This window comes from Typopeltis vanoorti, chromosome 16 (genome assembly GCF_054136105.1).
Source record: "Typopeltis vanoorti isolate ZY-2024b chromosome 16, IOZ_Tvanoo_1.0, whole genome shotgun sequence".
Lineage (NCBI taxonomy): Eukaryota > Metazoa > Arthropoda > Arachnida > Uropygi > Thelyphonidae > Typopeltis > Typopeltis vanoorti.
The window spans coordinates 15,755,023-15,778,147 of NC_143564.1; the positions used below are offsets into that span (position 1 = coordinate 15,755,023).

Sequence of the window (23,125 nt, forward strand, 5' to 3'; positions counted from 1 at the left end):
ACATTTACAGCTGAAAATGCTAAATTTGGGCAATCCAAAGGGAAACACAGAGAAAGATTCTACTACTTGAAATAAGCTTTTCTATTACCAATAAGTTGAAATGAGGAATTTTGCATTATAAAATGCTTAAGTTTTAATGTTCGAAAGGCTATGTGAACTTGCCTTGTGATAATCACCGATTTTGATAACATGAAAGAGGACATGGAAGGTATGACAAATGAGGTGATTCATATAAAGGGGAGATTAGGAGACTTGAAATGCTAACAGATGTGAAATGAACAAACACAGGTAGAGAGAGAGTTATGGGAACAAGATAAAGAGAGAGAATGGGAGAACTAGGGAAAGAGAGGGAATGAGAGAACGTACAGGATGAAAAAGGAGATGATAATAAGAAAAATGCAGTTAAGCGAGAGAACAAAGAGGGAGAGTGTCAGAGGGAGGGAGAGAAAGTGAGAGATGCACATGAGTGAACTAGAGGAGTGACATATAGAGATTCAATTATGTAGAACAGAATGTTAGTCACAACAGAGAGTGCGATTACAGCAATAAAGTGAGGTGATAATGCTTGAGATGGCAGCGATAATCAGTACAGACCTCAGAGCCAGAGTGAATCAGGTAGCAAGAGATCTGAAGTTAATATTAGCCATTATATAAGAGAAAAGGGTGAAAGGGAAGGTAGTGAATATATTTCCCAGGTTTTGAAAAGTGTGTGGTGTGAAGTGGGCAGGATAAGATATTTAGTGAAATGTGGGTTATTCCAAGCAGACTCATCAGAGGGCTGAATTTGCATAATTTTTGATTATGATGAAAGCAATTATAATGATTATTTTGTCATTTTATCATTTAGATAGAATTCTTTTAGATCTTTTTTTATTTAATTTTTTTTTTTTTAGATCTTTCCTGGTATCCTATTAATTATGGTGGTCATTTTTTTTGGTAACCAAATCCACAGAATTTTCACACTTTCAGAAGAGTTTAAAATTCATCACATCATATTTCCAGATTATTATTCTTTTCTTGACTTCTATGGAATCACAAGACTCATCATGGGAGATCGATACTGGTCAATACAAAGTCTATCGTTCCCACTCCTTAAATTCATCCACCATTGCACTTTCACCACCCTCTCAGGAAATGTATTCCATGCTCCTACTACTTTCCATGCAAAAAAAAAAAAGCTTACTTCTCACCCTTTCATTCACTACTTCCTTTTGTAACTTTCATGGATGGTCCCTTGTGCTTGCTCCTTCTCCTCATTTTATAATACGAAAAATCTCCTCAGTGTTAATACAATAACAATCTTTCAACAGCTCTTCCTCTTGTTACTCTATTGTAAAAAGATAACCAGATTACTAAAGACAAGGGCACTCTGACAAATCTATGCTGGCCTGGTTAAATAACATTGCCTTCATTTGGCCAATTCTGTAAGTGAGTTTTTACAAATTTCTCTAAAATCTTAACAATTACAAAAGAAATAAAAACAGGTCTATACCATAGTTTGATACCTCCATTTTACTGCTGCCTTTATGCAATAGCTCTATCTTCCTCTCCTTTAAATCTCCAGACCCCATCCCATTGTAAGACTTTCATTAAACAGCCAAGTTAATGGCATGATCTTCCACAGCACATTTCCTTAAAATGTGTGGTGGTGAAATTCCATCTAGTCTTCCAGCTTTACTAACATTTAGTGTATCCCATATTTGAAATGCATCGTCTTCATTACTTCTAACACTTCACAACACATTATTCTTCTAGGAATAAAGCCTGCTGTACTAGGATGGTACACTCTAATAAAGTGATCATTAAATAGTTCAACTGTCATCTGCATTGGTCACATCTCCATCCAGCAAGGTAATCCCTTGACTATCCCTTGAGGAAAAAAAAAACATTTTTTTCCTCACCACACAGTGGGAGGAAAAAAAAAAAAAAAAAACACCTTGGATTGCAGTGCTAGTCTCTCGTATTTTAATTTTTCTCGCCTTACAATACAAGTCACTTGCCTAGCCTAAGCCTTATATTCTCATGTAACTCCTTCACCTCTCTTTATATGTCTTCTGTAATTGCTTTTTCATCTGCAATCCCTATTTTATTTCTCTGGTCATCCATTTGACTCCAAATTGCTTTATCTTCTTCACTCAAGTATCTGCCATTGCTGTCATCGCAATTTTTCTTAAGTATCTCCCATGCACTATCGATCCCTCTTCTTTGAAATTTGTTCATCTATTGTACTGCTGCATCTTAGTCTATGATGGTTGCCTGCCTTATAATTTCACTTATTTTTTTTTCTACCTTGATACCTGTACATGCCTATTCCTCCTCTAAGAGACAGGAATACATGGTCATTCTCACCAACTGAGACCAAGTATGACATCTCAGTCACAATCAGATTCTCAACTTCTATGACCAAATCCAAAAACTCTAGATCCTCATTCCCTCCATCACATGCCACCTTAGAGAGATGTCCCTCAAGAAATCCAAAAATTTAGTTCCCTTAGTAGTGAATGCTGCCTCCTCTGCCCAGTTTATATCACTTTAGTTGAAGTCTTCCCCATAATGATCACACTTTGCACTTGCCAAACTAATTTGCTTAAACACTTCCTGCTGATCACCATCTATATTCCCCGGACTATAGCAACATTTCTGATTCTTTACTGCCATTGCCACTTTAATGATCAAAATATATGCTTTTTGATTTCTTATTTGCATCTTCAGACAAACAAATTTTTTTCAAGTGGTGGTGGCTGTCTGCTTTAGGTGTTCTGAGGGCCTTTATTTCCTGTTTTCTTCTCTATCCTGGATGCCTTAATTGAATCCATAAGTCAGATTTTTTTAACGGTTTGTGCACCAACAATGATCTCTTAGATTCAAATCCAAAATATCTGCACATTGTTAAATTATATTACTAATTTCTTTTGTTTGCATGTTTCTATGAAAACTTGCCTATGGAATCTTGTCAAATGGCAAAATGCAAAGCTATTGTGACATCTATTCTCCTTATCCTACTCTGCAAGTCAATCTATTATAAAATAGATTGACTTGCAGAGTAAATCTATTATAAAATGTGAGCAAGTTGGCAGTCTTGTGGCTGAGTGGTTAACGTACCCACTCTCCAACCAGAAGGAAGCAAGTGAGAATTCCACGATGGACATGGATATTCGCGACTGTCTTTAGGAATGATGTAATTTCAGCTCCCAGTGTAAGACCACTATCCTGTTTATTGGAGGCAAGAATTGGCTTGCAAAAAAGTACCATTTTTTTTAATAGTTTCCACATTATGTAAAAATATATATCTTCTTCTTCTTCTTCTGCAGCTTCTCCCACTTAAATGGGGTCACTGTTTGTAATGAGTCTCCTCCACACCTTCCTGTTTTGGGCTGTCACCACATCCAAGTTCTTCATCTTCAAGTACTCTTCTACCAGCTCCCTCCATCTCTTTTTTGGCCGCCCACGCTTCCGCCTTCCTTGCACATCCATCTGCATGACCCTTCTTCCCACATATTCGTCCTCCATCCTCATCACATGACCAAACCATCTCAACTTTGCCTCCTGTATTTTCGCTCCTAAGTTCGTAACTTTCACTGTTCCCCTGACATAGTCATTTCTCAGACGATCCTTTCTGGTCACACCGCACATCCACCTAAGCATTCTCATCTCTGCTACTTCCATCCTGCTGATGTTATTTTTCCTCAAGGCCACAGTTTCTATAGCATATGTCATAGTTGGCCTTACTACTGTCCTATAAATTTTGCTTTTCAGATTGATCGGCACCCTCTTATCGCATAACACTCCGGCCATCTCCCTCCAGTTCCTCCAACCCGCTTGTATCCTGCATCCCACTTCCTTCTCAGCTCCTCCATCTTCTTCCACTGTTGAACCTAAGTATCTAAAGTCTCTCACCTTCCTGATGACATTTCCTTCCAGCTCCAGATCTGTCTCCTGGCTGCCGCCACCCACTGCGCAACACATATACTCTGTCTTACTTCTGCTCAGTCTCATACCTCTCTTCCAGTACTTTTCTCCATTTTTCCAGTTTAGTTCCCGCTTCTTCTCTTGAATCTACACACAACAAGATGTCATCTGCATACAACATTGTCCAAGGTGCATCTTCTCTCACCTCCTCTGTTACCACCTCCATCACAATATTAAACAGAAACGGACTTAATGCTGACCCTTGATGCAAGCCAACTGTTACTTGAAAACTTTCTGTCTGTCCCAAACAGGTCCGAACACTTGTCTTCACATTTCTGTACATTTCCTGCAACAACCTGACATAATTTTCCGGCACCTTCTTCTCCCTCAGACACCTCCAGACTTCTTGCCTTGGCACTCTATCGTATGCTTTCTCCATATCAATAAATACCAGCTGTAGCTCCCTTTGTTTCTCTTGATATTTTTCCATCATCTGTCGTAACCCAAAGAGAGCATCTGTTGTTGATCTACCAGGCATGAAGCCAAATTGTTCCTTTGCAATCTCTACCTCCTTCCTCAATCTACCATCAAGAACCCTTTCTAGGATCTTCATTGTGTGGGACATCAACTTTATTCCTCTGTAATTTTTACAGTCTTGTGCATCCCCTTTACCCTTGTAGATGGGAACAAGAGTACTCTCCCTCCATTCCTTGGGTATATTTTCCTGTTGGCAAACTTTCATGAGCAGGTCCCATAGCAGGTCAATTCCCTCTTCCCCCAGTGCCTTCCATGCCTCCACTGGAATTCTGTAGGGGCCCACTGCTTTTCCATTCCTCATCCTCTTCATGGCCTCCATCACTTCCATTCTACTGATGTTCTGCACCATCCCCTCAGAAGGCTGCCTATCTCCTCTGTGAGTCCACCAATCTTGTACACTTTCCAGTCCATCCGAAATCCTCTCTAACACTCTCTCCCTAAAACGATTCCTCACACTCTCCTCTTTTAAGCAAAACCACTTAATTGTCTTCATCCCATGGCAACCAGAAGTTCTTATCTTCAATCTTATTTTAAAGTCTGCGCACAGCAGTCGGTGTTGCTGTGCTACTTGATCTGTTGGAATTACTTTACAATTTGTCACAACCTATATATTTTTATATATATATATGTAAAAATATATATAAAAAGGTTTATTTTATTTATTATTTATTTTAAAAAAGTAAAAGTAAAAAATCCTTAGACCAACCCACAGCATTAATGTGTTATAGGTTTAAAACTTTTCCTGCAATGTTAGTCATATTAGAAAAAAACTTGTTTTGTTCTAATAAAAAAAAAAAAAAAAAAAAATTTTTTTTTTGTTTTTAGTTTAATGTTTTTTAATGTTTTTTTCAGCATAATCAAGTCAGCAGTATTAATAATTCTTTTGCATATCCATGCTGCAGAGGATAAAGGTGCTATTTACTCACCTCTGGACATGAACCCTAGTTAGCCTCTCAAACATGTTAATAACCAACAATAATTAGTTACTTCTGTCCTAGTATAACAGACTTATCTTGGTTTCCTCCTACTCATTAGGAAGTGTGCCAATGTTGATATTAATGGAATAAGCAAGTCAGAAGTATTAATAATTCTTTTGCATATGCCTTATAATTCTTGCATGTCATCCAATTTCACTGCTGTATTCGACTAGACATAATTCCATTCTGCATTTTTAGATACGAGAAAAAAAAGTATGTATATCTACTGATTTAGACTTAATGAAAACAATTTTTAAAGAATATATTGAAAAAAAAAAAATTTCCATCTCAATACACATAAAAAAAAAAAAATCACTAGGAACTAAGTACAAACAGGTTTCCTACAAATTCCAGAGTACTGAAATATACATTTTCCATGGATGGACTATTGAAAAATTCTGACCTTTTAACTTATAGGCAGATGAAACCTGGAAACCACTCAGTTATGTTTTTCTGTTTATTATTATTAACCCCAAAACCTCCATGGAGTCAAAAGACTCATCACGAGAGGCAAACAATTACACACAAAGCCCATCAAACCATGCTTTAAACTCATTCAATGTATCTGCATTCTCCACAATATAATCTCTGATGTAATGTCTTACTCTTATTATTATACAGGCACCATGGGGAAGACTTGTCATGGGAGACTCAATCTATCTACACAATATATCATACCTCTCCTTAAACCCATTAACAGACAAAGCACTCTGGCAACCCATTCCACTCATTCCCAACTCTTCGAGCAAAATATCTAGTCATCACACCCCAGCTAACCACACCTTTATTCAACTTCGAGGGATGATCCCTTGTTCTGGTTCCTCTAGTCAAGTGCTGAAACATTTCTCCTGCATCTATCCTATAAAACCCTTTAAGAAACGTAAATGTTTCCATCATATCCTTTTTTTTTCTCTCCTGTCAACCAACTTCTGCAATCTGCACATCTTCAATCTATCCTCACAGGGACAATTCCACAGCCTCTGAATCCTTTTCACCGCTTCTTCATCTCCAAAAAACCCAGGGAACCAGACTTGAGTCCAGATGTAGACATATTAAGACCTTATAAAGAGAAAAACAACTTCCTTATCTCTAATTGTTAATGTGTTCTTCAATAGCCAAGTAATTTTATGGGCTACCTTAGTAATATTTCTTCTAAACTTTCACCCCCAAATCTCTAGCTTCATCTATTTCCTGGAGTACAGTGCCAGCAATGTGATACACAACTTGTAATCTATTCATCCCAAAATGCATAACTTTACATTTCTTGATATTAAACTAACACCCATTAACTTTAATAATCACTCGACCTGTACTCATTGTACTAATTTGGTGATGCATGTCTTCTTGATCATCTGTGGAATTCCCTGGCCTATATGACAATATACACAGCAACAACTGTATATATTGTCATATATATATATATATATATATATATATATACACACAGTATATATATCATATACTGTATATATATAACAACAACCAACTGTATATACTGCCTTACTGGCGTTAATCTCATGCCAGATTACTTCCAGCCATACACTCTTGCCCGTCTCCTATTCTTTTTGGTTGCAATTCATCTGCTATCATCAGCAGTACTCCTCCCTCCATCCTATGTTCTCTATCTTCACTGAAAATACTAAACCCGTCAATCCCTGTAACTACATCATCTGCTGTTAGCCAAGTCTCACTAATGCCTATAACTTTTGGTGAGGTTGTAATAACCAATGCCCAAAACTTCTCCCTCTTGTTCCTGATACTTCTGGCATTAGTATATAGCAACTGCAGCATCCCTTTAGTCCTCAATCCACATTTACTTTCTGAACTGACTACCCTATTCAGTATTTCTGCCTGAGAGACTAGATTCCTCACTTGGTCATCCTCACACTCATTCCCTCACTTCATGGGTGCTTTCACACAATCTCACTTGGTTCCACACTAATTGCTTAAGCGTCCCTGAATTTCGGCAGCCACCTAACACCAAAACCATTCATGCTAATGGACTGCATTCAGATGCAGTCCATTAGCACTGCAGAAATCCTTCTTTCCATCAAACAGAGTTCACAGATCCAATTCTACATCATTCCTTTTGCAATCTATATATAGATTCATTGGCTATCAGTGCCCTCCTCCTCCTCAGTTTGCCTCTCACATAGCATGGTAGGAAGCATACGATCTTCACCATTTTGCTCTTCAGTTTTGCCTCCTCTAACAACTTCTTCACATCCTCCCTCACGGCATACTTCTTGCCTCTCAAATCGTTTGTAGAACCAGGACAATCATTTCATTCTTACTTTTGCATCCGAATGGCATGGCTAATATCGTGAATTTTTGCATCTGGGAAACCCGATTTTTTCAAAGTTTCATTAAGTACTTCCCTGATCATTGAGTTTCCATACATAATTGCCTCCTTAACTTGTTTTTCTTGTTTGTTTGGCCAGTCTTTATTATTCCTTCGGATCACTTGTTTCTTTTTTTTTTTTTTCAGCCCTGCTTAACTCCTGCCACTTCTGTAATTTTTCAATTTCGCGCTTTGTCCTATAAAGGATAACATTGAAGCACGCTAATTCTTTATTAATATGTATTTCATTCTCCTCTATTTCCATGGCCACACATTTGACATTGATAGCATCATTTCCCATTTTATCATCAGTATTTGTTGTATTCTCGTCATCTAATAGACACTCACTTTTAAAACACTTAATACAAACTCTCTTTTCAGTTTCCTTTCATATATTCTTTAATTTTCTCAATGAATACATTTCATCGATACATTGTACTAAATAATATCCCGCAAATTCAAATCACCGGACAATGGTCTTTGCCACCATTGTTCATAGCCATGCCAACAATATCACAATAAAAAACTAAATACTCTAAAAACATGAAAATCTACACTAATGCACTATAATATCTTAATTTCTAAGGAAAAAAACACAATAAAACAGATAAAAATTATTAATTTTACATGAGCGCTCTCACAATATAACTCACAATATAACCTTAAGCCAAGACGTTATCTCCTCAACTGTCTCTAAAATTTCCCTGCTAAGTGTATATTTTGCATCCTGTTGTTGCCTACCAAATTTCAGAATCTTATACTTGGCAACACTGAACTGACAGTTCCATACTGTTGCCCACTCATACAATCTATCCAAATCCTTCTATAAGGCCACAACATCTTCTTGATTCCTCATCACTCTCTCAGTTTTGCATCATCTACAAACACCTGCATATCACTAGTTAAATCTATCCCAATATCTTCAATATACAAATTAAATAACAATGGTCCCAACCTGACCCTTGTGGCACAGCACTGACTTTTCTCTTTTGATATAGTGATTCAACCCCTCCCCCCCATACAAAACTTGCTGATACCTATCTGATAATCATTCACTTATCTAACTCAATAGTCATCCAATCCCATCTGCTTCAATTTAACGAACAGCATGTGGTGTGGTAATCTATCAAAAGCATTTGCAAAATCTAAGTGCACATACTACTGTATGTGCATCTTCCTTGTCCAATACATTTATCACCCTGTTATAGTACATAAGCAAGTTGTTTATTATTTTAACGGTATAATAGAACACAGAAACTAAGTAAATAATTAATTTATTGACTTGATGCTGATATTTCGCTGGTATTATAACCAGCATCTTCAGAGCACAAAAACACTGTTTGTCACAATACACGAGACTAAAACATGGTGTACTTAACCCAAATTGTAGCAGCAACACAAAGACTAGAGTCCTGATTTTGGCGCCCTCTATCTGAAAAAAAAAAAAAAAAAAAAAAAAAAAAAAACTATCATATATTACTAGAGTCCTAGAAAAGTGCTAGTTTTTTCTTAATATGACTGTCTCCCAGATCTTCGGCAAGTTAATACAGCCATATTTGTTGAGATTTGGAGTGTGTTTTAGGGCTTCTGTCGCCTCTAAGAACAATCTCTCTGATTTATATGGGTTTCTGTGTAGTACTCTTGTGTTTTTCCAGTTGAATTTCCAGTTGTTTTGTGCTCTGAAGATGCTGGTTATAATACCAGCGAAATATCAGCATCAAGTCAATAAATTAATTATTTACTTAGTTTCTGTGTTCTATTATACCGTTAAAATAATAAACAACATGTTCGACGAACACATAAGTCTGTCCACACGTTTAAGTACATAAGCAAGTTTGTTAAACATGACCTCCCTTTAACAAACCCATGCTAACAAGCATCAAGAATATCACTGTTATCAACACCCTTTTGTATCCTATATCTCACCAACCTCTCCAATACTTTAACTACAATTCTAGATATACAGATCTGTCTATCTATTTTTGTCTTGGCTTTATTATCACCTTTGTGAAGCAGAACAATTTTACCTTCCTTCCACTCCTTTGGGACTTATGTTGTTGGAAGACTCTTTTTAAAGAGGTAGGCCAAGGCTGGTGCTAACTCCTTGAATCATTATCATTATTTTGACACCTCAAGGGAGTCCAAAGACTTTGAGGGAGGGCACCTGCTCTACAGCTCTGTCTCCACCACTCAATCATTCCATTAAGACACATGGTGATAGGTCATCAAATCCTCCTAACACTCTCCTAACAGCAAAATTATCCTCCTAGGAGATTTTAATATCCATAACATCAACTGGCTTTCCTCCTCCAGTTGTACGGATCTTGCAGGGAGAGATGCTGAAACATTTGCCATCACTAACGACCTTACACAAATTGTTCACATGCTAACCAGAATATCAGATAACCTGAATCACTCCCCAAATACCAAGTTCTTTTTCTTACTAATGACTATTCCAAATACACAGTGAATGTTGTGAGCCCCCCCCAGGTAATTCTGACTAGAATCTAGTGCTCATCTCCTTCCCATGCAACAATGCTTACACAGCCACTCCCACACTAGAGCAGTTTGGCATTATAACAGTGTCAAGTGGGACAGCCTCCGAGACTACTATAATTCATTCCCATGATTGGACTATTGTTTCCAGTCTTCCAATCCAAACATATGCACCAAATGTATCATCAAAGTAATCCTCACTGGAATGGAAACATACATTCCCCACACTACTCTGAATTGCTGTCTGCTATCCAAACCCTGGTTCTCCAAAAGATGTGCCAAGGCCATACAGATGAAAAATCAAGCATACCACAAATGGCTCATATCAAGAACTTCATCCGCCTTCAGCAGAAGGCGGATGGAGTACTTATACTGAAGCCCGAAACTGATGCAAGAAAACTATCAATGCTAGAATTTGAACGGGCAAAAAGCAGGAAGCTTGCAGCCTGTCCAAATGGCAGCTGTGCCTTTTGGTCATAACTTTTGTCCTACACTATTCCCACCCCTATCATACCCAGATGGCTCTATTGCATCACCACCCACAGAAAGAACTAATCTCCTGGGTTCACACTTTGCCTCCAATACACGCATATAACTGACAATGGCAAATATCCCCCAGTCATTCCAACTACCCAACATACAATGCCCCCTATATCCTTTTCACAGAAAGAGATCAGAAACCTATTGTCTAAATTAGACACAAAAAAATTTGTGCCAGAACTGACTCCTATCCTATGCTGCCAGTACATACTCTCTTACTCCACTGGTATATATCACAAAACCTGGAAATTGGCCTATATTTAACCCATTCCTAAGAAGGGTGACAAATCACTGCCATCTAACTAATGCCCTATCCCACTCACCTCAGTCCTATCTAAGGTGATGGAGAAAACCACCAATTCTCAACTTCTATACTACCTTGAATGCACGCAGTAATAAGCGACCACCAGTATAGATTCCGTCGCTGCCAATCAACATATCTACTCTCATATATCACCCATCTCTGAACAAATAGCATTGAGAAATTTCTATCTATATGTTCACTGGGCATACAAAGATGCCGTATGGTCACCCAAATGCTCGGTGATGTGCCACACCAGGCATAGCCATGTAGTCCTGTTGTTTGATTTTCTGGGGACCTCAACTCTCTGAAGATCAGTCACTCCACACACGCCATCCATCTCATTGATGGTCTGCCCTTGCCTCTTTTCCCAGGAACTTTACCTTCTATTACTGTTCTGAGAAGTCTCCCTTTCATCCTTTCAATGTGTCCAAAATATTTTAACTTTCCTCTGTCAATATCCTTAAGGAGCCTATAAAGTTCTACTGATCTTTCATAACACCCATTCATTTGTATGCCTTTCAGTATATGATATCCTCAACAGCCTTCTGTAACACCACATCTCAAAAGCAGAAATCAGTTTCTTTTCTGACTTCTTACATCCATCTGAAGTCTCACATCCATAAGTCGCTGTTGGAAAAACAACTGCATCCAAAATCCTCAACTTTGTTCCCATGGAGATAGATCCATCCTTCCAGATTTTATACAAGTCTCTGATGATGGCTAAAACAACAGTCGATCTGACCATTGTTTTAGCCATTCCTAACCTTCTTCTGATATCTTCTGAACAGCAATTCTTCACATTAATAATGGATCCCAGGTACTCAAACTTGCTGACTTCCTCAATTCTTTCTCCATTAAGGTATACTTGTTTCTCAAAACCTGTTTGTATTTCCTTTGAGAACCATAATCTTTGTCTTTCTAGGATTGAGTTGAAGTCCTCTGTTATTACTGATCTTGTTAACTTTGTCAAGAATTAGTCCTAGTTCTTCCATATCATTACAAAGGAGTATTGTATCATCAGCATACCTCAGATTACTAATCAATCTACCTCCTATCCTAATTCCTGTCTTGAGCTCATTCAATGCTTCATGCATGATGTCCTCTGCATATATACTAAACAGGTGAGGAGAAAGTAAACATTCTTGCCTAACTCCTTTTCCAACTTGAAGCTAGTCAGTCAATCGAACACCTGTTCTTACTGTGACTTCTTGCTCCCTGTACAAGTTGGCACCCAGTTATGAAGTAACCACCAGTACAGATTTCGTCGTTGCCGATCAACAGGAGATCTACTCTCATATATCACCCATGGACAAATGTCATGGAGAAATCTGGCAAATCTCAAATGGTTGCACTTGATCTCTCCAAAGCTTTTGATCGGGTCTAGCACAAAGGCTTGCTAAACAAACTTCCATCATTTGGACTGTCTCAGGATTTCTACAGTTGGATTGCCAGCTTTCTGTCTGGATGCACACTGCGTGTGTGTGATGGTAGACAGTTCCCTATTCTCTCACCATTCAACTAATGCTGGGGTTTCACAAGGTTCTGTTTTCTCTCACCAACCCTCTTCCTTCTGTATATCAATGACCTACTTCAGTTGACCCCAACCCAATACACAGTTTTGCAGATGATAGCACACTGCACTTCTCCTTTTCATTTGACAAACCTTACTCTACACAACTCACTTCAACCTCCAGAACATTAACCACCACCACTGCCCTCGATTCTGACCTCCAAGCCATCCTTCAATGGGGCTCAGATAACTAGTCAACTTCAACAATAGTAAAACCCAGTTCTGTCTTATTTCTTACAAAAAATAACAATTTCCCCCACAATATTATTTTTGATAGCACTCAAATTTCCAGACAAGATGAGATTTCTCTTCTTGCATTGACCCTGACATCAGGCCTCTCCTTACATAAACACATCACAACTATTGCATCCTCAGCTTCCAGAAAACTAGGATTTCTCTTTCGCTCAAGACATTACTTTACCTCTAAACAGCTGTTAACTTTATACAAGTCACAAATTCACCCAGCTATCAAATACTACTCTCAAATTAGGAGTGGGGCTCTTAAAAGCTCCCACAAAATGCTTGACTCAATACAGAGAAGAGCAATTAGGTTGATAAATGACCCATCTCTTATCAACTCACTCTCACAAAGACGTTTGATCTCTGCAATTTGTGTATTCTACAAATATTTCCATGGCAAATGTTCATCTGAAATATCATCAATAATTCCCCTGCTCAGTACTAAACCCATTGGAACACATACAGTTTCTGGCCAACATCCTTTCACAGTATACCTAGAAACTCACAGAACAAGTTTCTTTTCCTCCTCCTTCATCCCTACTATGGGAAGTCTTCCCCATGAAGTATTTCCCAAAGAATACAATATACAGACTTTTAAATCAAATGTAAACACATGTTTTTCCTTTCTCAATCCACTACCCATATACGGTACTAACGAACTTTAGGTTGATCAACCAACCTCTGGTGTATGGGCCCAACATAAAAAAAATAAGTCCTATTGCCTTATTGACATCAAGCTTACTTAACTCCTCATATACCTCTTGCTTACTCACCATTAAGTCTACTCTCATTTCATTCTCTACACTTGCGTTTCTAATTTCACACTGAGGATGAAACGCAACACCCTGATGAACTGCTCACTGAACACCTTGACTATGTCTCTGCAGCAGTCACTGATCCTCCACTTGCATTCATTAACAGCATCTTACCATAATCATTCTTCCTTCTACTTGCTACTTATTGAAAAAACTCATGAGGGTTTTTCTTGGCCTGATTTGCTAATTTCTGCTTGTGCTGCACTTTATTGTCCTTACCAAATGAGTCCCCCTCTTGGCCTGCTCTTCGTAGTCTTCATGCAACTGATTATTACCATCATTCAACTTGTGCTGCCTGCATCTTCTTCTATAATCAGTAGCCACTATAAATTTATAAAAGAAAGAAACAGAGGAAAAATTTGTGTCTTAAAAATCATTATACAGACTCCTTGTTACTTGGATTTCATCTATCAGGTTATCCCGAAAGTAATGTCAATTTTAGCATTACGTTTTGAAAGGATATAAAAGATAAATCACTTGCTAATTTAATCAAGTATATATTCTACATTTGAATCAATAATGCTCTTCCAATATTGTGAAGTCATCATAATGCCATTTCTATAGAATATTATTATTATATGGGTGCACACCTCCATGGAGTCCAAAGACTGATCGCTGGAAACCCAATCTATCCACACAATCTATCAAACCTCTCCTTGAACCTATTAAAGACAAAGCACTCACAACTGACTTTGGCAACCCATTCAATTCATTCACAACTCCCCAAGCAAAAAATCTAGTCCTCAAACCCATACTAACCACACCTTTATTCAACTTCCAGGGATGACCCTTTGTTCCGGTTTCTCTAGCCAAGTGCTGAAACATTTCCCCTGCATCTATCCTATAAAACCCTTTAAGCAACTTAAATGTTTCTATCATATCTCCTCTTTTTCTCCTATCAACCATTATCCTTATGGGAAACTGATGTACCAACAACATGGAAGAACGCTACCCTAATTCTAATACATAAAAAAGGTGAGATAGAAGATCCTTTTTTTTAGGGTTACACGGTGATCAGCATTCATTTTAAAAATTTTTATGGAATTTACAACCATGTAAGCTGAAGATCCAAGTTTCAAATCTGATCAATCGACTGGCGTTTTTAAAACGGTGTAGGGACAGTGATATCACTCCTAACTGCATCAGGCTAAAGAGAAAATTCATTTCAACAAAGGCACAAAGAATATACCACCACATGGAGAAAGCACTACTGAGAGAGCAGATCCAAGCTACTACTAGAAAGAACCTAGCTGCTACACAAAACCAGCTACTAAAAGAAAAAACGGAGCTGTCTAGCTACTTAAACGCATATATCTAGATAATCCTAGAAAGGATTACGGACAACACAGCAAACCACATCCAACAAATGAAGAAAGAAAACCTAATTTCCAAATTTCAAAGACTAAAAGAATGACAAAACCAGCCGCCATATTCAAAGTTTGCCACAGTGAACAAGAGCAACCAACCAGAAGCAAGAAACAACAAGAGCCACCAATCGCCCACAGGTATCAATAACATAATTAACCTATCTAACCATGCTCTAAATGAAGACGAAATGTCTATACTTAGCAAAGGTTTAAATTTTGCTATAGCATCAAAAACGATAGACAAACTTGAAGTTATTTGTAATATGGAAAGAGGCCTAAGATTCATACCTAATAACATAGCAGACAAAATACGTATAGAAACTGCGAACATTTTAAACCATAACAAAACAATAACAAGCAACATAACTAAACACGAATTAACAGCAACGATAAAATCACTTAAAACAAATCCGAACATAGTAATAACCAGAGCCGATAAAGGAAATGCCACTGTCATTTTAAACCGTACCACTTATATAGAAAAAATGAATCTGCTCGTCTGACAATAACACATACAAACTAGTTAACTACAACCCAACTAACAGAACAAAAAACAAAATGGAGAAACTACTTAAATCAATTATCACATGGCCTGAAAATACAGTCAAAAAACTGTTCCCTCATTACGCGCACTCCCCTAGAATTTACGGGCTACCAAAAATTCACAAAGAAAACACCCCACTAAGACCTATCATTAAAGGAATTGATAGCCCGACGTATCACTTAGCCAAAAAATTAGTGGCAACACTCAAGGAGTTGGTAGGTCATTTCCCTTCCTATATCAAAAACACACAACACTTCATAAAGATCATCAAAGACATTACATTAGAAAAAGATGATTTATTAGTCAGTTTTAATGTCTCTGCCCTCTTTACATCCCAATCAATGACACAATCCTTCTCCTACAGAACAAATTCCCTCCAGATATCACGGTGCTTTTTGCGCTTGTATTACGGTCGGGTTATTTTGTATGGCAAAACGCCTTCTACTTACAAAAAGAAGGCACAGCCATGGGCTTGCCATTATCCCCCCTATTGCTAACTTTTACATGGAACATTTTGAGCAACTTGCCGTAGATTCCTCTCCTCTAAAACCCAAAGTCTGGCTTAGATATGTTGACGATGTTTTCGTGATCTGGTCCCATGGCCACCAGACATTAGACACATTCCTTAGCCACCTAAACAAACAACACAAACGCATACAGTTCACAATTGAAATTGAAAAACACAACACACTTCCGTTTCTAGATACACTTGTCACACGTCTTCCCTCAGGCAATCTTTCCTTCACTGTTTAATGAAAACCGACACATGCAGGACAATATATACACATAAACTCCTACCACCACCCAACACAAAAACTAGGTGTCATCAACACACTAAAAAACAGAGCTCAGACGATTTGTTCCAGTGAACAGGCACTGAAAGACGAATTTAAAATTATCAGTAATAACCTACAACAAAATGGATACAGCAAAATACTATAAACAAATTTCTACAAAACCACAATAAAAAACAATGACAAACTGGACTACAGTAAAACTATAACCATTCCCTACATTAAAGGAATATCAGAAAAATAAACAGAGTACTACAAAAGTACAACCTCAAAGCCACCTTTAAACCTCCTGCAAAATTAAAAAAGTTACTCAACTCATCCAAAGACCCACTCCCTCTGCCAGCTCACCCTGGAGTATACCGGATTTATTGTACTTGCAGCATACCATATATAGGAGAAACAGGACGCACTATTCCTATTAGACAAAAAGAACATAAACGACACATTAAATATAATAATTATGGTGAAGCTGGCCTTTCTGATCATGCCCTGAATACCTTACACAGAATTGACTGGAAAACCACTAGCTGTCTACATCACACTAGAACATGGTATGAACGGAAATTCAAGGAAGCCTGTGAGATTATCAGCAACCACCCCAATCTGAACAACAATGATGGTTTAAAAATCTCAAACATATGGAAGGTATATATTCGACCTTCCTCGCCAAGAACAACTATAAACAGGACTGTAGAAAAATCCAGTATTGTAAATCAAAAATAAGAATTGTAACACTAAAAATAGGACACCAATTGTTTCTGAAAGAAAACCATCTAAAAGAATGTTTATTCCTGTCATTGTAAAAATAGAATTTAGCTTGATGTAAAAATTTATTTTTTATTTTATTTTATTTTTTAAATTTTTTTTTTTTCACCAGAGGTCACACCTATAGAATAACATGTGATCAAATCATTGTTTCTCTAGCTTACAGTTAATGATGTAACTCAGTTGTTCTGTATACTTACGTACGCTCTAGATGACGATCTTGACGTGAAGATCGAAACGTCGGAATAATAAAAAAAGTTTTTTAACATGGTTGTAAATTCCATAAAAATTTTTAAAATGAGTGAGATAGAAGACTTGACGAACTACCGACCTTTCATTCTACTATCAGTGGTCTACAAAGTGTTGACAAAAGTCTTAGTTCATAGGCTTTGTGCGACTCTGGACCTAGCACAACCAAAAGAACAGGCAAGCTTTCGAAGGGGCTTTAGTACAATGGACCATATTCAAGTTGTACAGCAGATTATTGAACGGTGTAATGAATATCAATTAGAATTATGCCTTGGTTTTATTGATTATGAGAAAGCCTTTCATTCACTTAAAACTTGTGCAATACTTAAAGCATTACGAAACCAACAAGTGGAGGAGACCTACATCAGAACCATCAAATCAGCATACACCAATGCCACAGCAGCAATTCATTTCAATGGAAACATCTCTACTGTGGGAATACAGAGAGGTATAAGACAGGGTGACACAATATCTCCAAAATTATTCACAGCATGCCTAGAAGAAAGATTCAAACTTCTTGATTGGGAAGGGAAAATTCTGAAGATAAATGGAAGATATTTAAGCCATTTACGCTTTGCAGATGACATAGTTATCTTTACTTCAACTGAACATGAATTACAGACTCATATCCATGAGCTCCAAATTGTTAGTAGAACAGCAGGCCTAAAGATAAACCTAAAGAAGACCCAAGTTATGTTCAATAGCTATGTCCAACCAGAATAATAAAAATCAATAATGAGGAAATTAAACAAGTAGATCATTACATATACTTAGGACAACAGATATCAATGGAACAAAATATCAAGGATGCAGCTAGAATCATATGTGGACTAAGGAATACAACTCCTGGAAAAACAGAAGAATTCGAATCCAACCTTGTTCTTTTAAAAATTAGATGGCAAGAAAATCTCACTAAATTTGTAGAAAAAAAGAGCCAACCTTGCACATCATAGAACAAGTGAACTTTTTAAAAAATGGTAACCAAAAAACAAAATAAAGAAAAAATCAACAATGCATGTTGATTTAACCCCATTTAGGATTAAAGGGAAATGAAACTGCAGATGAAGTAGCAAAAATAGCTGTAACATCAAGTGATACCACAGATTTTGATCTTTTTAAAACTACTTAAAAAAAAAAAAAACAGAATGATTCTCCACGATATGATTCACCACTGGTATTCAGAAGAAAAACCAGGAGCTACCATCAATTCCAAGTTTAAGCGCTGTGCCACTACCATGATCTCTCAGCTCAAGACCAAATAAGTTTAGCAATGGCATAAAAATCTTCCCCATCTGCAAAATCTGTAACATCGAGGAAGCATCACCAATGCATTTACTAAATTGTATGAACATTTCTGAATGTGAACTTTATAACAACCCAGAAAAGGTGCTGTATAAAATACATGAATTTGACCTCTATGATCTGGTGTAATAATACCATAGGATAATAATAATAAAAACTAAAGTTATTTATTTTTCATGTGATAATGAGAGCATTTTTCTTGCATCAAAACTGAAAGTGGATTGTGCATAAATGCAGAATGCAAAATTTTAGACTTTCTGCTAACTGAGACAAAAAATAACACAGCATATTTTTGAATAATTCAATTTTTGTAAACTTTTCCCTTTTTTTAATAATTAAATCTTTGATTTTATTATTAAAAAAGGTTTTAATTCAATATTTTTATGCTATACTTTATGGAACGCTACACAAACATAATTACCTTCGTGAATATGTCCAAATACATGATACTTTGGTTTTACCTTTTGTTGCACAATATGCAGCAGTTCTACACAACCTGCTCTTACATCAGTGACACACAAGTCTCCATGCCCAACAGGAGGGGTATGAGTCAATAATACATCAATATTTTCTGGAATTTTCCTCCACTTTTCTAAGCAAGCTTCTCCACGAGGCAAATTAAATGCCCAATTGCAGTATCTTGGCTGCCTGTAAACAAAATTTCAAGAAATTAAAATGAACAATTAATTATTATGAATACAATCGAATAGAGATGACCCCAAACATATGATGGCTTGACCTGTGTTATTTCCCATGCCCACATTTTATGAACTTTCTTGTTGTAGATATGAAATCAACCAAAATCTGTGCTCACAAACAATTGTGATTGCAGCTAGTGCAAACTGGTAACACTGAGCAATGAGTCGATCAATCAATGGAAACTGATTGACTCAGTCTGCAGTTGTACCCAAATCAAATGCACCATGTTCACAATGCCCTTTATTTTATTTTATTTTTTAATTTCATTTTTTTATTGTTGCTGCTATTGTTTTTTCCCTTCAAATTTAGATTTTTTTTTTTTTTACCCTTCACCATGTCTGACAAGGAAATATGGTGTACTGAATCTGAAATCACCAAAATCTAATTTAATAAATAAATATTTCACAAATGCTTTAAAAGGGAACCTCCATAGTTCAGACAGGAATACCCTTTGGACAGAAAGAATCTTTCTATCCAATACTCTTTGGATGGAAAGCATTGGGTTTAAATTCTATCAAAGCATCTTTGAGGGCTTTTCAATGAAAAATGAGCATGATTAACCCATTCTCATAAAGATAAATGAGTTTGTTTTTTTTTACCTCCCAGAAGACAGACAAATCAGTCAAATAACTCAATATACTTTGAAGAAAGGATGATCCACCCCATCATAGCACTAACTAAGTTTCTATTAAATCAAGTTACTTGGCCACGACAGACCATTGAGCATATTTACACTCCAATCCCATCCCCCACCCACAAGAAACCGTGGTGATGAAATCTGTAGTCAAGATGAGACCATATCAGAGCCTCATAAACTATAATAACAGTTTTCAAAAGTAGGAAATAAGAAAATGGCTCAGCTTGCGATCATCATTCAGAAACCAATTTAGGTTTTAAGTATAGGAGCCACCTGAATATAAGTTTAGACATACAATTAAATGTGCACTAAAAATATTAGTGTTGCAACACAGGGATAAGAAGGTGTAAGTGAACAGCCTGTCAATACTATGGAAATGAGTCAAAAGCAGAATAATGGTAGATGAACTAAAACCTCTAAGTCTACAAATGTACTAAGCAATGCAAAAGTAACTGGATTTTTAAAAATAATATAAGTGTATTAAAAACTTAAATATTTAATATAATAAAACAAATAATCAGTTAAATAACTTTTAAAAAAGTGATTTAAAAGCATGCTATTATTATTATTATTAGAATATATACATACAGAATGTATGTTTATGTCAATACCAATGGCTTCCCTTTCAATACGAGAACATCTGTTTAACAGATAAGCTTAGGTGTTGACGGTTTTTCATGACTCATTTTTTAACAGTATTAACAACACCAAACAATTTTATCAAAGAGATGTTTTATTAACTGTTTATATTTCGCTGAATTTCAACTCAGGATCATCAGAGCACAACACACTTGTACGCGACAGTGAGTGAGTGAAACAAATACAATTGTAGACAAAAGAACTAAAGTTCTATTTTTGCCGCCCTCTAAAAAAAACTAAGCGGGAGTTTCTCTAAGGATAACAGTCTCCCAGCTTTTTGGCAAATTAGTGCAACCATATTTGTTAAGGTTGGGAAAATTCTTCAAAGCCATTGCTGACTCAAAAAATAATCTTTCAGATCTGTAGAGACTCCTAAATGGCACATTTGTTTTCTTCCATCTAATCCTGTGTGAAGGAGTGTCCAAAATGTGGTCTGCCAGTCCTGACTTACCATAGTAATAGTAGCAAATGTATTTTTCATGTTCTTCCAGGCAGATGTTAACTGGTCTTCCTGTTTGCCCATAATAGGCCAAGTCACAGGGAACTTCATACACTCCTGGGTTATATAAGTGGAGTCTAGAAGGGATAATGCTGGGTATAGAAACAATGGCATTTATATGCTGTATACTAATGCCAGGAGTATCCAGAATAAGGGAGAGGAATTGGTGGCGCAGATAGCATCAGCCTGGCCAAAAATTATTGCGATCACTGAGACGTGGTTGACAGAAGAGGATATAATAACAGGAATAGAAGTCGTTGGGTACAGCATTTTTCGTCAGGATAGGAGGGGAAAGCGTGGTGGTGGGGTGCTGCTTATGATAAGTGATGACCTATGTCCTCTAAGAGTGGAGAATTTGGAAGGTAGTGAGACAAATGATTTTGAGAGCGTATGGTGTGAGGTAGAGGTAGGCAAGACAGGATATTTAGTGGGGGTGTTGCTACAGACCCAGGAGCACAGAGGATGGGGACCAGGAGATGTTTAGACAGCTAAGTTTGGCAAGTGCAAGAAGAATGATTGTTATGGGAGATTTTAACTTCAGTAGTATAAATTGGAGAGAGGAAGATGCATGTAACAATAGGGGAATGGAATTTCTAGAATTCTTGAGGGACAAATGTCTTAGGCAACATGTAACAGAGGGAACAAGAAGTTCAAAAATTTTGGATTTGGTTATAGCATCAGAAGAGTTGATAATAACTGAGTTGACGTCTCTCCCACCAGTTGGAGAGAGTGACCATATGGTTTTGACTTGGAAAATGAATAGACATGCAGGAGTATCAAAGAGACGGCAACTTATGTGGAATTATAAGGCAGGTGATTATAATAGTCTTAGACGTCAACTTCGGGAAGTTTCATGGAGGGAGGAATTGGAAGGCCGGGATATCACCAGTGCGTGGGAAATTGTGAAAGAATATTTGTTATCAGCAATGGTAAGTTGTATACCACGAGTGAAGAAGAGAGCGCAATTTGGAGTAAAGTGGATGACAAACAATATTAAACAGGAATTGCATGCGAAAAAGAGGCTATGGAAGAGATATAAGGAGACAGGTGAAGAGATGCATGAGGAATATAAGACACAGGCCAGAAGAGTGACTCGTGTGGTAAGGAAAGCGAAACTGGAATATGAGAGGAGATTGGCCCTAAGATCCAAAGAAAATCCTAGGGAATTTTTTAGCTATGTGGCCAGTAGGAGGAGAAATGACTGTGGAAGAATGATATTGTGGGATAAAAATGGGAATAGGGTGACTGATGCAGAGGACATAGTGGAATTGTTCAATGAACACTTTATTGGAGTATTTCATCCTAGAGGAGTCAGTTTTAATGCTAGAGGGATAGGACTGGTACGAGGTCTGGAGGTACAGGAGGAGAGTGTGTTTCAGATACTGAGTACTCTGGATGTCAGTAAAGCTGTGGGACTGGATGGTATTTCGCCACGAGTTTTGAGAGAACGTGCTAGGGAATTGACAATACCTTTAACGTGGCTTTTCAATGAAAGTCTGGCTTTGGCAAAGGTGCCCAGGGAATGGAAGGAAGGTAAGATAGTGCCATTGCATAAGGGTGGTAACAGACTGGAAGTGTCTAATTATAGGCCAGTCTGTGTGTCATCAGTAGTTGTTAAGATCTTGGAGAAAGTAGTGAGGGACCGTGTACAGCATTGGGCAGATGAGGGTAATGTTATCTGTGAGAATCAACATGGATTTGTGAAAGGACGCTCTTGTTTTAGCAATATGCTAGCCTTTTATAATAAAGTTACAAGAGCATTAGATGAGGGAAAGGCATATACTGCAATTTTCTTAGACTTGGCGAAGGCATTTGACAGGGTGCCACATGATAAGCTGATATTTAAGTTGCAGCACATGGGTCTGGATGTCAGATTGATCAACTGGATTCAGGATTGGCTG

At 37.3% G+C, this 23,125-nt stretch overlaps 1 protein-coding gene across 7 annotated transcripts in view; it reads right to left on the reverse strand.

Moving 5' to 3' along the window:
- The window catches only part of LOC150097864 (metallophosphoesterase domain-containing protein 1), a 215,367-nt gene that overhangs the window by 65,657 nt on the left and 126,585 nt on the right, over window positions 1–23,125 (reverse strand). For 5 of the 7 annotated variants that reach the window (XR_016549586.1, XR_016549583.1, XR_016549585.1 and 2 more), the window contains exon 4: window positions 19,172–19,398. Coding sequence is in view for 1 of the 7 variants with exons in the window: in XM_090406259.1 (XP_090262385.1) it covers window positions 19,172–19,398 (227 nt within the window). In the remaining 6 variants the exon portion in view is untranslated. Of the gene's footprint in view, window positions 1–5,372; window positions 5,610–19,171; window positions 19,399–23,125 lie in introns of all 7 variants that reach the window. The other 2 variants (XR_016549587.1, XR_016549588.1) reach the window with 1 other exon arrangement.